This window comes from Myzus persicae, unplaced genomic scaffold, assembly GCF_001856785.1.
Source record: "Myzus persicae strain clone G006 unplaced genomic scaffold, MPER_G0061.0, whole genome shotgun sequence".
Taxonomy (NCBI): domain Eukaryota; kingdom Metazoa; phylum Arthropoda; class Insecta; order Hemiptera; family Aphididae; genus Myzus; species Myzus persicae.
Window position 1 is genome coordinate 138,862 of NW_019102308.1, and position 20,721 is coordinate 159,582.

Genomic DNA, 20,721 nt, shown 5'->3' on the forward strand with positions numbered 1-20,721 from the left:
TTATTCTTATAATAAAATAGATGTAGACAAAATGCTAATCCTATATCTCAGGAGATTTAACTTACCTATAGGTGTTTGTTCTTGATTTATATAAGAAATAAGATTTAGGTATGTAAAATTATAAAATTCGTTTTTTTTGTTAGATTTACAATACGCATTATACTGAAAGATGTTTATACTAACATTTATTATTTACAATTAATTTTAAAATAATTTTAATTTTAAAAATGCACACATTTGATGGAATACTTTACAAAACTGTTATTTTACATATTTCCACCACGAAATTTTTACATTTAATTATTTTAATTTCACAGATGCGATTTTTAAACAAAAATAATAAATAAAGTAGAATGACGAACGCGTGCTACATGCTAATGTCATTCAGAACGAGTGCTACAAAATATTCTGATTTAATATGTTAATAAATATATATTTAAATACATTTTTTTGGTAAAAATTTTTCATTTTAGATTCGCCTATACAACGCTTAAGGACGAAATAAATCAGAAAAACTCGTAAATTGTGCACGTTGAAACTGGACCATAAAACGTTATTATTATACCTCGAAATCTGCACATGAGGGGACACCGCGCACTGTTTTATTGTGCCACACAACCGTAAAAACGAGTACAATTTGCCGTCGACGTTATTTTTTTAGAGCGCATTTCGAGTGTATAAGCCACCAGACACAAAGTTCACGAAATTAAAAAAAAATATTACATTTCGGTAGCTACCATATTATATATTTTAGTACGCATATGTGTTACATTTAATAAACGATGTTATGTTTACTTTGAATTAAGGTCAATTTCCCCAGCTACCCTCTCCCCCACACCACTTTAGAATTTTGGAACCGAAAATTCATAAGCGAGCGGCACAAGAAAACTTATCAAATAAAAACATCATTGTAAAATCAATACATTTATAGCTCTCCTCTAAGGATCTTAAACTAGTGAACTCGCTCTGCTTTAGGTTACATGTAACACCTCGTTGTTGAGAAAACGTGTTAAATTTAAATTTAATGATCATTCATTGGCTGCGAAAAACAATTCTAATATTAGGAAATGGAAGAATTGGCATATTATTGGTTCTAAAAATATATTATAATCGGCAGATTAGACTGACATCGTTGAACAAAACATCGCATATTATTTTATAACTTAAAGTCAATATTGATTAAGGTACCATATAATTATGGCATGAATAGATTCTTGGTATAAATATAGATTAAAATTATAGTCTAAATATTTTGAAAATTTGTTTGAGTAAAGAAAATGTTAAATAATAACAAAATAAATATTGAAAAGTTTCTAGTACTTACCTAAAGTTAATCCTTTCTGTATTACAATAATACAATTAAATCGACTTTATCATAATTCCGATACCTCAAAGTACTAAGTACTAAGTAACTAGATTATATTTTCTACCAGACATAGTTTATAATTTTCATTAGTTATTTTATGATCACTGTATTCGAAATCAAATACCTACCTATTAATTTTTATTTTTTATCATGTAAATGTTTTTTCATTTCAATACTTTTTTTTTATCGTTGTGATGTATTTAACTGTGTAGTAATCATAAAAAATATAGCATTCTTACATACTATAATAATATGCATGGAAAAAAAATAATCTAAGATAACATGCAGAATTAAATGTTTATTCAATTCTGCTTCACATTCTAGACATATAATTATACCTTTTAATTACTTATATTCCAAAATAGTTGTGATTTAACAGCAATTTTTTGGATTTAATTTGTCCTCCATTCAACTATGTACAAACATTAATCAATCACTGTAATGCAAAGCCTTATTATACAAAATTTTATCACATCAATAAATAAAAATATAACTTAGGCTACTGCATTTCAGAGTTTAAAATAATTATAAACTTTAATACTTTAGTGTGGTTTCGTGATGGTTTCATGAGTTTGTATGTATGAGTATTATGTGTAAGCTATTTAAATTTAAATAATACAAGAAAGATAAAAAACGTTGTCGTTTAACTAAACGAAGCGCAAAAAATTAAAATAATGTATTGGGGATCAATAATACGGCTTTTTTTTCTATTTCAGTCAATAGTTATTATAAATAATTTAGTGATCCATGGACCATGGGATTCTGTTTATTTAGCACTGAACAAAAAAATATCATTTATTTACGATCACTAAATTAGCATAGGAAGGTACAAAAAATAATACCAATTATAATTGTTTAGGTATATCAGAAAAACACTGGTTATCATGGTTTTTAACCGACTTAATGAGAAAAGTTTCACCAATAATTTGTATGTATTAATCAATTATCATATATTTATGCTATATTTATATTATTAGCCACGACAGTAGAATGTAAATAAATTGATAAATGTTAATTAATAATTTAATTTCGGCCCTTGCGTGTGCACTTGTGTCATAAACATTTAACCAGCCGACTATTGCAGTCTACATGGAGTTGTCTATAGGTAATAATATTATAATATTACTATATACGGACCGTCAGCCATGCCTTCGAAATCATATTTCTTATATGTGTATTTAAGCGTCTCGACACTGTTATGAGACGGTAGCGAAAAAATGTCAATTTCCTTTATTGCTGACAACGCTACTTATACGGCACACACACACATATGGGCTCGCATTTATTACAGTACCTACCTATACCACCTAACCTAAATACTAAAAACACCACTGCAGTATTATTGTGTATTGTTACGGGACGCGAGGCGTGTGATAGGAAATCCATTATTTAACAAGTCTCTTGTGTCCAAATCAAAACAGTATATATCATATGAGTTTAAGTGTATGTGTGCGTGTGTGTGTGTGTGTGTGTGTGTGTGTGTGTGTGTGTGTTACAGCGTGTATGGCATTTGCCGCATTGTCGTTAGGTACCAATAATATACCGTATATTTATGACTCGTATACAATCTTTCAAATAATGCACCAAAATCGTAAAAAATTTCGATCTTTTCTTTTTATGTACTATATTATCGGGTAAACAATAATTATCATTGAATTGGCAATATTATATATTGCTATTTAAAAACTTTTTATTCTCGTGAAAATTCATGTATGGATAGAGCGAAGAGTGAATATTTTATGATGTATTGCGATGCCATAAACTACCGAGAAATGAAAAGAAAATAAACTATCTTTTCTTTTCTTATTTTTTGACCTTTAATTTATGTACGCAAGTAGTGTCCCTGTAATAAACACAGTGAGTTATAATTTTATAATGAAAATTTCTTAAGTGTATATTGTATATTATGATAAACACATGAATTATTCACATTGTATTATAATGAAAATCAATTTTTTTCTTTTTAAATAAATTTTTAAACAAAATAATATAAAATAAATTAAAAAATTGCCATTGAAGTTATATTTTATGAAATTATTCAAGCCACATGAACAATCACCTCAGAGTTTTTGTATTCATATATCATGAAATATATTCCTACCAACGTCCTACAAATTGCAATGTCGATTGGCATTAGAACGAATATGTTGTTTAAAAACAATTAACATTTTTCTACATTTAATTTTAATTCCGAAATAAATTGTTGGTTGTAACATATAACTTAAAAGTTATAACTAATTTGTTAAGAGTAATTTCATATGAAATATGAAAAACGTCAGTATTGTCCGCTGGACGGTTTTTAATAGCAGTTTTGTACTAAATTGAAATATTTAAAAAAAAAATACAATGTCCGTATTAATGACTACTTAATGTATATAGTTTAATATAATATACGATAAATTGTACTACAATTTTATAGAGGGCTAAACCAAACATGGTCACTATTTTATTTTGATAATAATAGGCATTAATTCTAACTCTGGTCCTTTTGGAATTTTCAAGTATACGGTATACTTATTTATAGTGACCATGTTCACAAATACTTAGATGTTTTATACCATTTAATGACTAATGCAGAGAACCTATGGCGGTATTATATTTTATGATGTTTATTTGTTAGACCAATTAGGCACTTTTAGTTAAAAACACTTATCGTCTATGTAATCGTGGTTTGAGTACATATGTGATTAACATCTCATCTTTCCGATAAGGTCATTGGAGTCTGTAGTTAAGGATAGACCTTTTGGTATGTAAACGAACAAAAGTCAATTGACAAATACGAGCGATTAGTTTAATGTCAAAATTCAGATCCTTCTAAACGTTATGCAGACGCAATGATTTAATATCATTTTTATCTGCCGTGCAATTGAATCGGCTGAATATTTTATAACATTATTATTTCCAGATTGTCGAATAATTTTCCGCACGAAACAACTGCTTGAATTAATATTTCCTGGTATTAAATTGTATACATTATAATAATTGCTATATAATCCTATATACAGACCTTTCGAAGTACATTACTAAAGTTTAGTGGTCATTATTTGTCAAATAATACGAATACACATAATATTATAAATATTGTTTTAAAAATACACAAAAACAATAACGATTGACGAACGCTCAATACAATAATAATACTAAACTCATTGAAAAAATCATTCCAGCCTCCGAAACATTGAACGAGTAGGTACTTCGAAACGTCTGTTGTATGCGAAATAATAACTCCCAATGAAAATCGAAAAAGTGGTATATTATTGGCGCACAGAAACCTATATTCATAGGTAATTCGGTACCCCGGTATCTAACGTATTAAAATATTATATTATATTTTAGATTTATAGCATATAGTCATATTATAAAGAGGTGCTTGGTAAAAAGCAGATTTTCAATATTTTATTCTCAGTGTTTTAAACACATCAGTTGTTGTCACAAGTACTGAGTAAGCTGGGGGGGGGGGGTACTTAGTAACTCTTCCACCAACAAAAAACTGATGTAATAATAATAATTGACCCACCGGCGTGGGAGGGTCTTTGGCACGAACGACAAAGGATTTAATCACGATGCGAGCACGTACCTTATTTACCAATCGAAATCGGGGCGGCACGCCGGTGGACGTCACTATATTATTTCGATATTATACATAGGTAGTTACTATTTCACGTATAAAATCATCCGGATACTACAACATTACAATTTTGGCAGTGATTCCACTGCGTATAGAACTTAGAAATATATTATAAATTCGTATTCGTTTGACCTGTTATAATATCGACATTATCAACGATTAATAATGACGTCTTTGCACGAATATACTCGAGTTTATACTATATTATAAAAAGTGAAACAAAAATAATTGACAAATTAAAACCGATGCTGTTTAAATATACGACTAAAATTATGAAAATAGTTTAGATAAAAAATAATTTTAAGAACTTACATGGAAATTCCTAGAAAAAAAATGTTTTGAAAAAATTATTAGATACGTTTTAAATTAATTAATTTCAAAAAAATATTGATATTTAAAAAAATACTACTTGGCTTAAATTATAAACATTTTGACTATAACAATTTGAACAAAAATTTTTAATTTTAAATTTACAAATTTGCTATTTTAAATTTGTCTAAATAATGTTCAGTCCAAAAAAACATATTATTGTGTGCATGTAGAGTAAAAATCTATACATTTTATGGGTATATAAAAAGAAAAAATATAAATATTTAAACATATATTTCGACAAAAGTTATTTCATTTGACGGGTCTTTCCGTTACACCTTGTATATAAATTATATTCAAGTGTTGTTCACATAGAAATAAGTTGCTCTGGTCGAAGTGACACGAAATAAGTGTAGAGGGACGAGAAATGTAAATTATAAAAGGTGGAAGGGAAGGATGCCATCCCCTCAACATTTTAAATACTGGATTTAGTTGATACGATATTATTATCTAAATATTTAAAAGTACCTATTATTAATTTCACTATACATAATATAATATAGTTGTGATTAGAGTCTTAACCTCGAGTTGAATTTATATTATAATAATAATATGCAACTTTAATATGGTACACTCTATTTCCCTTTTTGGACGTCAATATTCAATATAATTAAATGTAAGATACTAAAAATGAAAATAAATACCTATAATTTAGTATACTCGCAGTGAAAATATTTTTTTATTCGGCGGTTAATTCTTGCATATTATGGGGACGCTGTAGTATGTAAACACGACCAGCTTATTCAGACCCACTTTATCGTCTGCTGCAATGTGTGTGTTCAATCTCTCTATGCATATAATACTTATACCTATATACTTTGTACGTACTCCTGCACCTGCAAATATTCCAATCACGAAGCCTTATATTATTATCAGAATTATTATTATATCATATTCAAATACCGCGCAGAGCCAATATATTATTATAATTATAAACATCATGGATCATCGTGTATATATTATATTATATTTGTTGACTGTTGCGTCTGGAGCTCAACAGAAAACATCAATCACGATGAGTGCGTGTGTGCGTATATATAATATATTAACATTGTGCATAGGTAATAATAATAATAATAATAATAATAATGTAGATATACCGCCGTATACAGTATGAACAACGATATTGATAATTGACACGAACTATTTCAAACACATGACCCTGCAGAATATCATTCGGGTTTATTTAAAGCATACAGAACTATTACCATTGCAGTTGTATTTGAAAAATTTTTTTTTTTGAATTGAGTCCTATAAGAATATGAGTTTAATTAATTTTTTACACAATTTTGACGAAAAAAATTGATTTATTAATAGACTGATTATTGTCGATTTATGCATTCTGTATTAACTTAATTTAACAGTAAATCTACAATTTCATCAGGTTCCGTGTAAATTGTAGATAAATACATTAAAATACATTAAAAAAATACGACAAAATAAATGGCATGTATAAATCGAAACTTTAACTCAATCTCAATCCGTACATTTTTAGGATATAGAAAACAAACTTTGTTAATCAAAGGTGTTCAAACATATTAATTAAATTCAAATTCGAACTCAACAAGAGATGGATCTATTCAACCTAATTTCTTGTTCCCACGTTTAAAAAAATTAATTTAAGAATTTACACTTAAAAATAAGTGTAATATAATGTAAGTCCCTTCTGTGAAGTAAAAAAAAAAAAACTGGATTAAATCAGTGCTATGCATTCAGAATATCATGGTACCTTTCTGAACACGGTGTATAATATAATGTTTATAATATTACACATCGATAAGGTTTTTTATCGAGTACAGTCGTATTGTGCTATGCTCGGTGGATGGGGTTGGGCACACGACGACATGAATATTTTATACGAAACGGAATTCTAGCGTTCCGCAACCTTTGGCGCATTTACCTTCGGCTATATAGATTCTATATTCATACAATATAAGTACACGAGATATGAGTGTATACATACGATAATAATATACTAAAGATGCATTATAATATGTACGATATTATGCTGGTTGAAGGCAATCGTTATCTCGAAAAGTATTAAAGTTTTTGAAAATATATTTTATTCTTTTTCGATGATTTGAACTTATTAAAAAATAAGTTTTTTTTTTTTACAATAACTAACTATTATTAAGATCTTATAAGTTTTTAGATACTCAAACAAACGTTTTTGATTTCATATTATTTAGAAGTATAATACATTTTTATACATATTATGTATTGTACAAATCGATTTCGAACACGTTATACAAATTAATTTTACAATAGTACAGGTATTTAAAGTTTTTATGAGTGGAAAGACATTTATCGGACTAATCATTGTGCCACTTCACTGAAAAGAATCACTATGAGTTAAAGAGGGTATAGTTATAGCATATATTATAATAATATAATAATGCGTCTGTCGTCAATTCGTTATCACACTATGAATATTTATGTAATGAATGAAAAAAATCATATTTCCTGTGGCCACTGCCTTTCGGAATAAAGCGAAGCAGGTGCATACTCACTTTGCAGTTAGGATAACAGTGGGGAGAGGGGCTTTGGAGACAAAAAAAAAACATTTATATATTATACCTAGCAATGGTTATTAAAAGTGTCTGCATACTTTTATTTTCATGGGATTTTTATACATTTTAAATGATGTTTTTAGAAAAAAATAATTTATATAGTTTGATAACTCATCAGTGATGACACAGGGTGGCTGAACAAGTACGAAGCCAATATGAATCTGTTGATCAGCTGATTTCAAATATCAAAAAAATATTTAGAAAAGATCCATCTCGCATGCTTCTTTTTAAAACTGAGGCACCGGATTTACCTTTACCTCCAGAGCCAGTAATAACACGATGGGGCACCTGGATAAATGCAGCCATATATTACTGTGAACACTTTGAGATAATTTTCAATATTGTAAATAAATTAGATTCAGAGGATGCTTTGAGTATAAAAAATGCAAAAAAATACTTGGCAACACCTCACATTAAAAATGATTTAGTCTACATAAAATCAAATTTTAGTTCTCTTACTACATCAATTACAAAATTGCAAACTGAAGGTGTTTCTTTAGCTGATTCAATTGAAATTATTGACAATGTAAGTGTTGCAATGAAACGTCTTACTGGGACAACTGGGAAAAATATCTGTACAAAGATGGAAAATGTATTGAAGAAAAATGTTGGTCTTGCTATGCTAAAGAAAATTAAAAACATTCTTAACGGTGAATTAATTGACATGAAAGACTTACCAGAAGACTTAGATATTAATGATCTGAAATATTTTAAATATGCTCCCATCACATCGGTAAACGTAGAAAGATCATTTTCCGCCTATAAAACTTTACTTACAAATAATAGAAGGTCTTTCAAAGTCGAGAACATAAAAAAACATTTGATAATCCAGTGTAACGCAAGTAAGTACATAATTAGAATTATAAAATGATTATTTTTTAATACATAAAAATTATAATTGCTAGGTATAGAAGATGCTGAGTGTTGAAAAATCCAAAGACCTCCCATTCAACAGTTTTTACATTTTTTTTTTTTAGTAATATAGTATGTATAAAATATACATTTTTAGTAATATGTACAAGAAATGTTTTTTTTAAAATAAAATTTGAATAAGTATGTATTTTTTAATTAAAAATAAATGCATATTAAAGCGCATATTTTGATATTTTTTGGTGCATATGTATGCGCATATTTTTAAGATTTTAAGCACATAAAGTCCCGAGCCCTGATGAGTCATCACTTTCATAATATTTTATGGCAGTCTTTTTCTCGAAACTTTGTGGATCACATCAAAATTTACCTATATATCGACCACGGCTTATTATTTAGTTTTAGATTTTGAGAGGATCGGAGGATAAATAAATTTTGCTCTGATGTTTTTAAGATTCTGAGAGGAGAGATGAATGTATTGATCAAACAATGATGAGTGTTTTTTTTTGTGTCTGTATACAAGCTAATAATGCTTCGATTTTCAACTTCAGTATTTTCTCCGGTGGGAAAGCGAATCTAGTTGGTGCATTCGGGAGGTCAAAATTTAAAATTCACAGTAGTTTTCAATGACAACAAAAAAAAATAAACAAAAATTAAGGAAAACGGGAATTTTCAGTCAAAATCGGTTAAAATGTAAGGCAGCTATATAATAAGGGAAACTATAGATACCTACAGATATATTCTACTGTGAACCAGCTGATTATTCACCAAAAACCCATTTACAATTTGTACACTCTCATCATCTCAGGGGGGAGGGGGTGTCCTTATATCTAAAACTCGTCTATAACGGAAAAATCAGTGTGTACTTAGTAATTCCATTATAGCTATATTTTAATGTATATAATATATTACACCGCATACTTACGAATCAAAGAGATATGTCCAGGACAAAAGTCAATTTCAAAGAATATAAAATCAATAACATACAACGGCTACCTATGACAAAATCACCACCATAATAGTAAGTAAAGTATACCCCGCACTCTCAACCATAAACAGTGTATACAGTACAGGTTTTAATTATGTTACCAGTTCATAAAAACACCAAAGTCGACAGAGAAAACCGAAATATTCATATAATATTGTTTTAGAAAATATCACCTCGTCGTATATCACAATATCTCAATATCACAAATCATAATATTATGGATGTATATTATACAGCTATGGCCACATTAAACTATATTATATACCATAGTGTTGACTGTTGGTTACCGCCGCTTAACCGGAGCTCGCGGGAGGGAGGACGGCCGGTAGACTAATGGACTTTCGAAGAAGGGGAAAATATCAATCATAATAATAATATATTAACCTACTGTTGTTGTTGTTGTTGTTGTAATAATACAGTATATATATATATATATATATATGCTCGTGTTTATTCTAATGGCGTATTATATTGTACATAACTTTTATGTTTATGTGTTATACCTATATACAAGTTTGTGCTGTACAACTATAATACGCAGCTGGATGGTTCTCGGATGTGTTCTCGTGAACGTGAATCCGACCTTTTCGACACTTTGTGAGCCGTTTTATTCACTATATAATATGTGCGCACCCGTCGCCGGAGCATTCGTCGTCGTCGTCGTCGTCGTCGACGTCGTTGTTATAATATTGTATACGACTGACGGCGGCGGTGGTGTCACCGACAAAAGCGTATCAGAATATTACACCGGACACAATGGAACCAACCCGGTACTTAAAATTCGATTTATCATATAGCCCCGCTCGCGCAATCGTCATTTATCACTCGCCCAACCGGCTACGCCGATGCAGCTCAGTCTTCCACCGTTGCCGCCCATCACCTATGCGTTATAATATAATATCACTATAACATCATATTATATACCTTATTAATGTAAATATATGTATATATAGAGAGAGAGAGAGACACACACACACACACACACACAAGGGGTGAGATAGAGAAACAGAGAGACACTCTTTACGTATTGTTATGTTGAATTTTCGACGTGTATATAATTTGCGCACAACCCTCTCGGAAAGAGCAGACCGCGAACGAGCGTTACATTGTTTCCACCACATAATATATATGCGTGATTATAATATTCATTATTATGATGTACACGTTTTCGAAAACTAATCCTGACCCAACCGTACAATCCCAGTGTTGTGTACTCAGTTGTTAGGTACATAATTTTATTGTATCTAGTGCAAAGGTCGAACGAACCTAAAAACAGTAAAAACGTAACTACTATAAAAGAGTGAAAACGCAGAGCTCACGTTGTAAGCTTGTGTACGGGACTACATTAATTTGCCTCGTCAAATGATAACATTTACCACGCACACTCTCGGTTACCACAAATTCCAGGATCTCATAATATACTATAAACTGATTACAGAGGTCAGATATTATTCTATTGTATTTTGATAGGTAACATACGCTAGATCTCTGTTTGCACGGAATCGTAGTTACACGCTTTTTACGTGCAAAGATTTCATCTCGCGTTATTGTATTCATGTGTACCTAATAGCATTTTCTATCATTATTTTTTGTTTCATTCATTAATATAGTTTCAACAAAAGTATGTTTTTACAGAATTATAAAATATTCACAGTAAATAAAATAATATAAACATCACGAATGAACAAAGAAAAATCTTTTTTGTTATTATATTATTATTATTATAAGTTGTCTGGTTGGTCTCTAGGAGCTAGTCCATTGTTTTATAGGCATTTTAGCTTAGGATTAGTTGTTTTTTATCCCCAATTTGTTGTGGAGAGCTCCTTAGGTTTTATTTTATATTTATAAGTTATTAATGAAGTTTTTGTAAGGATTAATACTTAATTATTCATGTTGATACAGGTGAGGAAATCCCGTGTCACAGTGCAGCTGTTTGATTCGCATAGACCTGTAAGGAGCTTGGAGAGCTATTCTTAAAGTCCGGCTCACGAAAAGTAAACATTCAAGGCAAATGGTTTTTGCACAAACGGGTGTCATTGGATTTGAATTACCTTTTTAACCCCATAAAAGAGTCTTGTGATTGGCCGAACATGATAGAATATAATATATAAAAGACTAAAAATCCATTGGCCTTGAACATTTACTTTTCAAGAGTCGAACTATTGGAATTATTTAGGAGAATTTGCAATATTTTTATTTTCGTCGAGGAAGTGACATCCCATACTGGGCATGCATGCAAGTCAGCAGAGGTCCGCTATTATATAACACTATAGCAGTAGGGAGCATTTCATCAGCAGGTTTGAGGTGTATTTTAATAGGGGGTAAAAGATGATTCCCATTCTCGTGTGTCATACTCTATTATAATACTACACTGCATATCATTATTATAGGCGTTATAGTTCTAACAAACATAATATTATCTGAGGCCTTCAGTGTAGTAATGGACCAACTCACCCATTTTGAATGCTCGTGCATTATTATACGCTATATTATTGATATTCTAGTCAACGCCAAACATCAAACATCTCGAATAATAATTCATATTCTTTTCTTTTCTGCTTTTGTTCGGCCTCATTAAGCTCTGTCTTTTTCAAAATTGTTTCTTTAGAATCGAGAGAGGTTATCAGCGGGCAGTGGGCTGCATAGAAAACAAGAATAGTTATTTTTAAATATATAATACAGTACACAATAGCTGATGGTCACTTGACGTACGCAATGTATATTAGCCGACTGATGACTTCTACAGCGATACAACGATAATCACTGAAAGTGTAAAGGACATTATATGACAAAGATTCTTGTCATAGTTTTCATGAAAAGTAAACATAAATTGTTATTAATATTGTGCTGAAATGTGATGTAAAACGAATACCATACGTCATTATTATAAGGGATTTATTTTCGTTTGCACATTCACGCGGTACCCACATGTTGTAATCAGACCCGTGTCATCATTACCTCGGTCTTACTATTTACCAATAATTACGACATGTATATTTATTTTGTTTTTCGTACTCCACGAAGAAATTCTGCTCACGGGTCTACAGTTGTAATCGATGTTCCATCATATTTTTTTACAATATATCAAAATATTAGTATAGCGTAGCACCAATATAGTTACGCCAAACGTAATACACTGTAAAAATGATAAACCCATATTATTATTTAATGCATATAAAAGTATATATTTTCCATTGTGCACGCATCGATCGCGAACCGCATTTTCATACCGCAGCCACGTACGATGTAATAATAATAATATAATAACAGCAACGATAATAAATTATAATGACGCAGGTATAAAATGCATATTATTATTATTATATATTCAACGTAAGTGTGGGTTTTCGGTAATTCATCAATCATCGATACAGTTCACTTTTTTCTCTCATCTTAAAATTATAAAGTTGCGCTTGCATAGGACGCGGTTTCGATCCACTGCATTATTATTATATAGGTAGATAGGTGCAAGGGGGGGGGCGAAGCACTTGAATTATTATCAAAACCGTTCTAGTCGAAGTAGTATTTTCGTCGGGAAAAAAATGACCCGTTTTCAATCCCCTTAATGTTTCGTTTGGTTAATGTTTCGAGCACCACACTGCAGCTTAATGGGCTAAAATAATATGTCGTTCGAGTCTGACGAGAGGCTTTTTTTTCACTCCTAGGTATATGTGTGAATTGAGTACTCAGAAATGTGTCGAAAACAATCTTATAAATACTCTATTATTTTTTAATACGGTGTACCGATGTTGTAATTAATTGTACCTCACGAATTGATCGAATTATGAATGTCTTGATAAATAATAAAATATATTGTTTTGTTCTTGAACAAAAAAAAATGGCGGCTGGTTTTAAATCACCCTCTTTCCTCATCATTATCCGTAAATTAAATTTTACACAATTTTAACATTTAAAACGTCCAATCGGTTTTTTGTATAATATACAAAGAACATAATATTATTATTATTGCATGAGAACGACTTAGGGTGGGATTTTATTTTCAAATACAATTTGTTGAAAACAAAAATACTTTCAATTGTTCGGGGTCACAAGTATAATGAAAGACCGTAATTTCAACGACAAAAAAAAAAAAAATATATATATATAAAAAAAATATCACAGGAAATGTTTAGGTCCAAAAACTATTATGAAAGGTTGGCTTACAAGTATTGTTCAACAGAGTATTCTACGTAAAATTGTTCACTTTTCTGAAACAACTACCAGGTAGTAGCAGGTATATACTTTGGCAAAGTATCTTAAATTAATTTTTTGACATTTACAATTGTAAACATAATGCAGACTCTACGTGCAACCTCCGGCGTTTATATTGCAGTACAGGTCCGGAAGTCAATTAATTTATTTCAATTATATTCTGTACCGAATATAATAATAATTTTAAGGACACCTCGTTTAATAAATATTAAATTTACCACACTGCGGCGCTTGGAGTTCAGCAAACGTCGGCCACGACTTTTAGCATTGTTTAATAATGTCATCTCCATTTTATTTTAGTATACATAAATATAATATATTATTGTTATTATTATTATTATTATTATTATTACAAATAATGAAAGGCTACACAATGAAAATGTCTAAATGTTTTACATTTTATTGTTCATTTCAACAGAGCGATTATAAATGTAATATATCTATTGTTTAAAAATATTATGAGACTACAGTGCAATAATTATTATCAAGTTTGTTCTATACTAACGTACAAAATATTGACATTCTATACTCATTTTCCGTGTGTCTAATAATTAAATTATAAAGGCATGGACTTTATAAGTCTTGTCAAATACCCAATCCACTTTAAATGACAGCGAAACAATGTAATAAGTCTTTAGAAGGTTCTATTATATTATTTTGCATTATTATTTTTTTTTCCAGATATTTCGGTAAGAAAAGTTTTAAGTAATAAGTTTTGAATCGTCTCTGGAAACTTGTTAGAAAGTTGTACATGCCCGCCTATTGTAGTAAAATAACGTTTTCAAAATAATACACTGTATTGACATCAATATAAAGTTAACATGATATAGAACCAATTGAAGATTACTGTCAAGATATTATTTTTACAATTGGATTATTAATAATACACATTTTTCAATTTTGACCGAAAGAAGGATTTTTACAAAGTAAACTGAGAAGTTTATGTTATAATATGTCATCAAAATAATATTAAATATGTCTTACACATCGTCATTAATTAAACCATATTTTACCAATATTATAAAATATTGACTGAAATAATAATTAGCGAATTAACTACAAAATTATTGTCTATACGCAATACCGAAATAATACCGTAATAATAACTCTTAACATATAATATTATTTTTGAACCATTTTGTTTATGCATTATTTTTTTGGTTATTGAGTTGAAGGCTTCAACATCTGAGTTCAGCCTGGAGTATTCAGTAGGTAGGTTTATTACTATGAGGGAAGGTACGGTTGGTTAGACCCTGTGCGCTCAAAGATTTGTGACTATAAAAACGGGTGGTCACTCATTTGGAAACTATAGTAACACAGGCTGATACTTGACTTCAGAACATGTTCGGGACTGAAGACAAACGTCGCTCCACACCAGGACACTTATAAATTAATAATAAATAATAATAGATGTAATATTTATATTAATTGTATTGTATAGTCTGTATATAATATCATGAAACATTTTGGAAATCTCATTTGGTCAACACTATAATACACAGTATAATCACCTAGCATTAAAAGCTATTGTTTTTGTAACACTAATTTATAATTAATAATTCCTGTTTTTTTACTCATTAAATTTTGGTTGTTTAGCGAAAAGTTTCAGCGAGTTTGTAAAAACATGAAGGCTTGGGTTTTAATTTTTTTTTCTCTCGCATTTTGAATAAAGACAACTTCAGTATTATACATGCTTTTTGCATATTATTATCACCTCAACTTTCACTGGTTTTGCTTAAATTTAAACTTTATTCAAACAGCATAACAATTGTAAGTTTTGCTACCTAACACGATATCTAACACCTACCTGTCTATTATTATATTATGTTATTTGAATTTCATCCAATGTCACAATTTAAATTCATCCAAGTTACTTCATCTTTACGGGCGACAATATACCTACCCATCTAATTACGTTTTACTTATAAATTAATTTCCATAAGAATTTTAGGCGTAACAGACAGACGTGTATGTTTTTAGAAATATGAGCTCAAAGATTTGCAGAAGAGCTCCGCATTTTATTTGATCTTTGAGAGAGAAATATAATCCAGTCGTAAATATTTTATTAAATACTACCGAGCTATGAAGAATTATTTAAACGGATGGTGAAACACTATTTAAAGATTTAGTATAGTTAATACGTACAAATAACGGGGAAAAAACCTAGGATACCATTTAAATTTATATCAAAGTATTTTTACATGAATATGAAGTCCACGACCCTCGAATGTTTGTGATATTTTTCACCCATGCCTAATGCACCTTTGTAGGTACTCACTACTCAGTCCCTAGATCTCAGAAATATCAAAAAATGTACTTATGATAGTGTCTTTTTTCAATTCAATCAAAAGACTACAAAAGGCTATCACGTATACATTCGGGAAGACATTTGCCATAAAACGTCAATGAGATAACCATTTAGTGTACTGCGATAAAAAGAAAAAGAAAAAGAAAAAAGGAATTACCACAACGTCACTATGAAAACGGATAGGTTTTGGTAGCCACTTTTATGGAGAGAAAAAAACATTTATTACCCTCTATTTTCTTATTCTACTTTTCTGTCGGTTTTTAAAACATCTCTTCTATAAACGAAGATGTTCTTTAGAAAAGTTTTAACATCTCTACCTGCTCTAAAGCTGCTTTTCAAGATGGCTTAAGAATTATTACATCGATTTTACGTTTTTATTACAATTAGTTCAGTTTTAACAGTTTTAATGGGAATTTCTCGTAAGTGCACTTATATAAGTACTATAATACAAGTACCTACTATAACAAAAACATAGTTTATGTTTGTATTACAATTTTGAAAAATAAATTTGAATGAATTCATCATCATTAAAATGAAGTGCTGATGCTATATAGAATTACATACATATTTTCGCTAAGTCAATATATTCAATATTCTGTATTTCTGTTGTAGTATTTTGTTAATAATTTTGAAACAAAATCAATTAAAACAATTCACAATCATATTTTATCAATATTTAATTTTAATACCACCACATTTACAGTATAATAGTATAACTACTATATTATATTTATGAAACAGTTTTTTTCTGAGTTTGTTTAACTACTCGAGAAGTAAATATTTTGCAAGCTTTTATAGAGATTAAAATACATAAAAAAAATCATATTTCATTACCAGTAAATTATAATATTTTATTAATATTACGTATACTTACAACTGTTAAATGATATTATACCACTAGATTCGTAATACATAATATTATCTATGCTAGTTATTCACTAACACGCAAATCCCGAATAAAATATAACATAATATTAGTTAATTTTATATCGGACGGTCTTTTTTGAATTTTATCGTGTACCTTTTACAGTTGGAACTTACTTTAGTCTGGATCAATATGAACACGAAAAACGTTAAACGTCCGTTTTTTTTTTCGTTTCGACAAACTACAGTCTGGTCTTGTAATTGTTAAATTCAATTAAATACGTGTTCTTTAACAAGTATATTTAGAAAAACTATCTATATTAGTTCTGCCTCACCTATAGAACAATGATATACTATAATAAACATTATCATATTTATTATAATGGTGATAATGTAAAATAATATTATTTGGCGATTTTCAGCTGCACGCCAGTCAATTGTCGTAATAGCTTGTTACAGCAGTCAGCTCGGCTAGCTACACGAGAAATAAGGTCAACCCGGTATGCGTATGCGCAAAATAAAAACAAATTGGCTGACGACTATAAATTCGTCGTTATATCGTGGTTAGCAGATCTACCGCATTATTCGTTTATTTCAAAAAAAATTTAAATATCATTATTTAGATATTAAAGCGATTTATATAGAAAATACACCTAAGCGAAATCAATATAAATATGATATGATGTGACCAAAGAGAATATTCTGCAGTCTTAATTAATAAAAAAAAAAAAATGGACGACTACAAACATGTCATCATATATCACAATATAACACACTAGGTACTCATGTATTTCGAATTTAAATATTATAGTTATCTTTGTGATAATTATGATTGAACGGAATCGATAGAAAGATAATGTGACTATAAAGAGAATATTCTGGCTTTACAAAACAGATATTTCTTGGGTTAAAAAATAAAAATCGTTATGTTATAAAATACGTGTGAAATTATCTTTTGGCTGTAGAATATTCACATATTTGCATAAAATATTACTTGTAAAACAGTTCTATGTACATTGTATAACCTAATATTTTTTCGTTACGCAGAGATGAGAATCAAACATGCCTGGCTTCTTGCAGACATATAACTGTATAACATATTTATGATCTTTTTTATTTTTATTAAAATTGAACATATTTTCATATATTTTTATGAATATTTACTTTTCCCAATAATCTGATTTTAATAAAAAAAAAAAAATGTATGTATAATGTAAAAACGCATTTATAACATTTTTTGTTACAAGTATAAATTTTTGCAGGTAAATCCCCCGGAAATGAGTTTTTTTTCTTTGTACTTCCTTGTTAGTTGTTACGTTTATATATTTTTAATTTGTTTTTATCTTATCGATTATTACTCGACAAGTCATTCAAGTAATTTTTTAATCCAATTTTTAAATGCATTCGGTACATTGTGTTATTCATTAGATTTCTTAATTGTTTTGTCTTATCGTTTTTTTTTTGTCTAGTCAACCATAATTCAATTTTAATTTTAATGTATACCTATTAGTTAAAAAAATTGACGAAATATTTTATACTTTTGTACAAGTAGACATCATTTTATATTTCGGAATTTCGTCATTCCTAAATCCTCATCGTTGCATGTATTTATAAATTATAATATATTAAATATAGGTATGTCATATTATAACATATTTATATGTTTTTATATTTTTGAAATCTATCCTACCGATTATTGGCAATCATAATATTATTAGTCACTAAATAATATTTATTACACGACATTTGTATGACCCTGTATGATATTTATCTGTGTGTATGTTATCAAGTTGAAGCTCTGAATTATTATATTATGAAGACTATCCTGTTGTTGTACAGGTGGTCGCAAGGACTATTATTCCACCAAGCGATGGTGGACTGCGCAAGGGCGGCCATATTGATACCGTTGGCGCACAGCCTCCTTTATTGTGTGCCGGTGAAAAAATGTAGCCTGGTCGAAACAGCGTTCCTGTTGCTGGTCACTGTTTCTACGATAAACATGCTGACAATCGTCCTCAACGATTCGCCGGTGTTTCCGGAGGATGACGAAGAAGATGGCTATCAGGTGAGTTTCAATTCAATCAAATGTTATTATTTTCATGAACTTGGCTTTTTTTAACATATTCACACCGAGTTCATGCCATGTTTTTTTTGATTGGTGGTTTAGGGATATGTCATCATCTTATTTTGTTTTGACATTTAGTGTCATATTTTAATTTTAGTTTTATATATTTCAATGATGTAACATATAATTACTATTATTTTCATGCCGTTGCATACAGCTGATGATAATCGTTTAAAAAAAAAGTGTCATGAATATAGAAATTGCAAATACCAACCGTTTGTTACTTGTTAGACATTGGTGACCACAATAGAAAAATAATACATCCACGAATTAAATGCTTGTGTTGGTATATAATTTACAATCGTTTACCAACCAAATACTGGCATTTAGATATTCTTAGATAAAAAAAATATAAACCAGGAAATTCGTTCTGCTATGTAAAGTTAATTAGTAGGTTACGAGTGTAGTTCGTCATTGAGTATGGCACTGTAATGTTTGTGTTTAATTTGAATTCAATGATAAAGCATTGCTCATGAAAAACGAATCTAAACGGAAACAGTGCGTCAGCATCTATTTAACAGATATTTTATAATCTATTTTGTATTTCTATTTGTAATTTATTTTTCAAACAATAATATAGTAGGGAGAACAAATATTCGAAAATAAAACATAGAATATATTATAATATTATACAATATAAATTGTTCTAATAATTATTGGTATTGCATAATTTTATACTTACCAATTTGTATTGGTTAAGCCAACTACACTAATAACATACTGTTATAAAATACTGAGGATATAGGTTCGTAATTATTATAAATAGCATACAATTAGTCTGAAAATTTAAAAAAGTTCATTGTATATGCGAAATTATAATAATATACGGGATGGCAAAATGTTTCAATTAAAACAATGTAACTAAAATTGCAAGAGGATTACTCGAATATAAAAATGAAAACATTTATTCAACTTCAAATTACCAAATATTTAATGGTGACTATTATGTATCTTCGATGTTTTTTAGCTGCTATAAGAACAATTTGTGAGTTCATTGAATACATTTTTCAAGCTTTTTGACTATGCGGCAACATTTTTATTGGCATAAATATCTAAAAAAAAAAAATAATAAACGGGAAAAATTGAAAATATCTATAAATATCTAAATCAAAGCCAAAATATTTTTAAAATATATCATAATATTATTATCTTTTTTTTTTATTAAAAGACATTTACAATCTGTATACATAATAATACAATAAGTAAATGTGAGACTATAATATTATCTAGAAAATATTATTATAAATTGGGTCTTTGAGGTTCTTCCTTAATTCTTTTTGAATTTAAGTAGGTAGGTACAACAAAATTGATTTTGTCAACTGATGTCACATAAACATTTTTTTTAATTCCTCTAATTTTTTAGAGTGTTTCCCTATTATTTTAAAAGTTGACTTAGGTAAGAATAAAAATGTCTGCTCTTG

The 20,721-nt window shown here is 29.2% G+C and overlaps 2 protein-coding genes across 3 annotated transcripts in view; both read left to right on the forward strand.

Moving 5' to 3' along the window:
* Nucleotides 1–20,721, forward strand: part of LOC111031811 — a 111,967-nt gene that overhangs the window by 58,761 nt on the left and 32,485 nt on the right. For both annotated transcript variants that reach the window (XM_022311913.1, XM_022311914.1), the window contains one exon: nucleotides 19,015–19,240. In XM_022311913.1, the coding sequence (XP_022167605.1) occupies nucleotides 19,015–19,240 (226 nt within the window). The remainder of the gene's footprint in view (nucleotides 1–19,014; nucleotides 19,241–20,721) is intronic.
* LOC111031812 lies at nucleotides 8,108–8,943 on the forward strand. Its single transcript, XM_022311915.1, has 2 exons — nucleotides 8,108–8,775; nucleotides 8,839–8,943. Exons 1-2 carry the CDS (start codon nucleotides 8,151–8,153, stop codon nucleotides 8,859–8,861), a joined length of 648 nt encoding a protein of 215 aa, XP_022167607.1. The 5' UTR covers nucleotides 8,108–8,150; the 3' UTR covers nucleotides 8,862–8,943.

Excerpts from the sequence above, each read along its gene's own strand:
- LOC111031812 (XM_022311915.1), top strand. The coding sequence starts at position 8,151 with ATGCTTCTTTTTAAAACTGAGGCACCGGATTTACCTTTACCTCCAGAG. Across the intron at positions 8,776-8,838 it reads GATAATCCAGTGTAACGCAA|GTATAGAAGATGCTGAGTGT; the intron begins GTAAGTACATAA and ends TATAATTGCTAG.